Raw genomic sequence first — 4,119 nt, 5'->3', positions numbered from 1 at the left:
GTCTTGAAAAACCAAAGAAACCCAACTAAAAGATCAGGATTAATATTAACGCTTATTTATTTAGAAAATCTTCGTTTGTGCTAAATATACTTTTTTAAAATAATAATATTCATGTTGTATCATTTCACATGTAGTTTAATAGTAATTATATATGGTCATTTGCGCTACATGTAAAATCACACTCAAGTGATAAACGTGTATGTGTATTAGAATGTTATACAAAATATGTATATTCAGATATTAATTGAGTTTGGAAACTTAAGTCCATTTTATTATCTTGCATATCGACTACCTTTAGCAGAACACTGTTTACCTTTCAATAATTTGTTTTTTTAAGATAAAGTCGCATATTTTGCCGGAAATTTTGAGTGAACACGTGCTGCCACCTGGAGGTCGAAAGGAGCATGATGAAAATGTGACAGAAATTACGCGATAAAGCTGTGGCTTGGAAATAAAACGCGACTTTAAGAAATTTATATCTCATCAAATAACACCTTGTAACCAAGGGTGGCGTAACACCTGATCCACAGTCGCTCGTCTAGTGACGTCAGGCTCCAGTATGTGACGAATCAGTTCCTCGCACCCTTTAGTTACAGTACAGGCAACCCCAGAGGGTATCCTTAGTCGTCTCTGCAGCTGCACCTGAATCATTTTCTTGACGCTGGAGTCATCGAACGGCATGGTTCCAGTTATCATAATGAAGAGTATACAGCCTAGGCTCCAGACGTCGTACATCTTGGGGTTGTAGGATATGCCTTGGAGAACTTCGGGAGCAGCATAGGCGGCGCTGCCGCAGTAGGTCTCACTCAACACCCTTTTTCCGGTAGTAGGATCAACTTGTAATCAGAAACAGTAAAACATGAACTAGTTTTTTTATCTAACTGTCTGTATTTGTTTTGTTTTTACTGTAAGAACAATAAAAAAGTGATCATGGCACCAATTAGGGACAATAGAAATGTGCTTAATATTACAACAGGGGCGTCATTCGCGCGCGCGTGTGTGTGTGTGTGGGGGGGGGGGTAAAAGATCGACATTTCTAATCAGGCCTGATTAACAAGTATACGCAAATTACGTCATAGTGTAAGGCCTTCAGCTCAACTGCTGGGGGAGACCATGCGATATCAATTTTTTCTGCCCCTACCCTCCCAAGCCTTTTATGAAATGACGCTCCTGTGTTAAGATATGTAACTGGAACAAATTTGTTCTTGTTCTGACAAAACTCATTCAAACAACCCATCCAGGTTTTAAAAAAACATTTTTTACTCTAGGAAACAAGTAAAAAGAAGAAAAAATAGCAGAGTGGGCCTTAAAAAGTGACAATTTAACACTCGTGCATGTATGTATTTATATAATTAATGCTATATCATTTAATATTTGGTGGACAATGTAGCGTGTGACCTATCTAACTCCGCCTGACTTCTATGTAATAAACAACAAGAAGAAAACCTCGCCCGCCTTCAAAATTCATAGTGTGTATGATTTTACGACAAAACAACAAGCAAACAAGTACATGAATAGATTTATACTATAATTATGGTAATTTCTACAACGGTTAGTTTCTATTGGACTGACTTACCCATCGATTTACAACGGTTAGTTTCTATTGGACTGACTTACCCATCGATTTACAACGGTTAGTTTCTATTGGACTGACTTACCCATCGATTTACAACGGTTAGTTTCTATTGGACTGACTTACCCATCGATTTACTCAACACTAATGTTAGGTTTAAAACTCACGCGGGGAGAACACAAGATGTAGAAGGAAATCCGTTGTTTCCCCAAAGGATCGCGCATTTAGTGCTTGGTCCATTATAATTTAAGGACGATAAGGGTCCATTTAGGTTGCCCCATCCACTATACTAAACACCAAAAGTCATACCTTATCATTCAAATATTTATCAAGCCTTCTCTTAAAATAAAATGAACTGTATCCGCCATATTTGAAGACAACCTATTCCATAGACCAACCACCCTGTTAGAAAATTACCGTTGTGTTCTTACCATTCTCACCACTAAGAAAAAAAGAAAATGAAGCATCCATTCCCTTTCTTTTCTCTTTCTACAAGAGAAAACAATTTCAGAGATCTTAACCTATCCTCGTATGACAACCTTCCCATCCCAGGTATCATGGAAATATTCTTCTCTCTCAAGACGTTGTGTTGGCGTAAAATAAAAATAAAACAGTTTTGGACTCCTTACCTTGGAAAGGGTTCAGAGGAGGGCTGCCAGGAACAGACTTCGGTTTCAGTCGTAGATGTGGTATGTTTTATATGTATGTGTTTATGGGGGGAGGTTAAGGGGGATATTTGAAATGTCAAAAGTTTCTTTTCAAATAATGTTAGGCCTACTTAGATGTAAGTGACAAGTCTTTTCCGCCACACAAAAAGTTTATAGCGCCATCTAGGAAATTCTTTAAAACATTTGCCAAATATTATGATAAAATTAAATTTAGTAACGAGGGAAAATAAGCAATAAAAATATTAATTCGAACAGGTTTTTATGTGCACAAAGAAATCAACAAAATAAATAATCATGTTTTCGGTTAACATAGAATGTAGACTTTCAATTATTTTTACACTTGTGTGTCTGAAACATAGACGGAATATCCGTTTCAGTATTAGTATGCTTCTTTGTTGTTGTTTTTATATGTACGCCCGATTTAGAAACTTGAACCTTTATTGAACTAGCGGTATCGTAATCTACCAGAAGAGCAAGCTCGTCGTTACTTTTACCAGCTTGTTACTGCTGTCCAGTACCTTCACGCGCTGCAGATAGCCCACCGAGACTTGAAATGTGAAAATATTCTTCTCACTCAAGATGGCAAGGTGAAGTTAACAGACTTCGGTTTCAGTCGTAGATGTGGTATGTTTATATGTATGTGTTTATGGGGGGAGGTTAAGGGGGATATTTGAAATGTAAAAATATTCTTCTTACTCAAGATGGCAAGGTGAAGTTAATCAATAAACGAACCTATGTAAAGATTCAATATAATCAGTCATTGTTTTAATTATTAATATTTAATATAGTATAATTATTAATATTTAAATTGTTGTAAGTATGCGATTATGGAAGAGGAATTAGTTAAATTCATTTGAATGAACTATTTTTGAAACACAAATATTTACACAACAATGTATTGTTACACTGGCAGGTCTGAGATTTTAAGAAGGAGGAGGAGGCGGGTTGCTAGACAAAGATTAGATTTTTAAAATTTTTTTTTGGAGTGGGATGGGTTGGGAGTGTACGTCAAGTACGCTCTATGCTGGACAGAAGTTATGTAGATTTATGATTAATGAAAGGTTATCTTCGGACATGAAAAGTTGCTCCTCTTATATGTAATTGTAAAAAAAAAACACCCATAAAAACTGTAAAACAGAAAATGTGAAACCACAGATTTGTATGTATCTCCGCATTTACCCAACAAACCTTCATGCCAAATTTGGTGAAGAGCCATCAACAGGGGACAAAATAGTGGTAAAAAAAATGCAAAAACGCCCATAAAAACCGCAAAACGCAAAATGAAAGACTCAAGATTTGTATGTGTCTCTCCCTATGGACCCAGTGAACATCCATGCCACATTTGGTGAAGATTCATCTACAGGAAGCAAAATATTGGTAAAAACGATCATAAAAACCTCAAAACGCAAAATGAAAGACTTAAGATTTGCATGTGTTTCTCCCTATGGACCCAGTGAACATCCATGCCACATTTGGTGACGATTCATCTACAGGAAGCAAAATATTGGTAAAAACGATCATAAAAACCTCAAAATGCAAAACTGAAAATTTGTATGTACCCCCGCATAGGCCTAAAGAACCTCCATACCAATTTTGGTGAAGATCCATCCACACCCTGCGAAGTAGTTACATGGACAAATAATAGACATCAGACAGTATTATTATATTTAAATAGATGGGCAGAAAATGTTGTCTTGAAAATACCTCCACTGCATCATATACCTTGGAATTGTATGAAAACTCGATTGGAAAGTAAACAAAATTAACTAAGTCTTTTGATTATGGGGAAACAAATTGGGCTAGAGTGTGAATTAAACCAGTCTTGTCAAACGTAAATAGAAATGTTATGTCCCCCCTTTCTTTGTTTATTGTTTGTTT

At 36.2% G+C, this 4,119-nt stretch overlaps 1 protein-coding gene across 1 annotated transcript in view; it reads right to left on the bottom strand.

Annotated features, from left to right (window-relative positions):
* Window positions 1-341: 341 nt before the first annotated feature.
* Window positions 342-4,119, bottom strand: part of LOC106474475 (testis-specific serine/threonine-protein kinase 2-like) — a 5,732-nt gene continuing 1,954 nt past the window's right edge. Inside the window, exons 2-3 of the mRNA XM_013935167.2 lie at window positions 2,005-2,062; window positions 342-836 (exon numbers count right to left, since the gene is read on the bottom strand). Of these exons, the coding sequence (XP_013790621.1) occupies window positions 484-836; window positions 2,005-2,062 (411 nt within the window). The 3' untranslated portion in view covers window positions 342-483. The remainder of the gene's footprint in view (window positions 837-2,004; window positions 2,063-4,119) is intronic.

Source organism: Limulus polyphemus, unplaced genomic scaffold (assembly GCF_000517525.1).
Source record: "Limulus polyphemus unplaced genomic scaffold, Limulus_polyphemus-2.1.2 Scaffold7265, whole genome shotgun sequence".
Lineage (NCBI taxonomy): Eukaryota > Metazoa > Arthropoda > Merostomata > Xiphosura > Limulidae > Limulus > Limulus polyphemus.
Note: the sequence above shows the minus strand (reverse complement) of the source record. Positions and strands in the feature narration are given on the sequence as shown.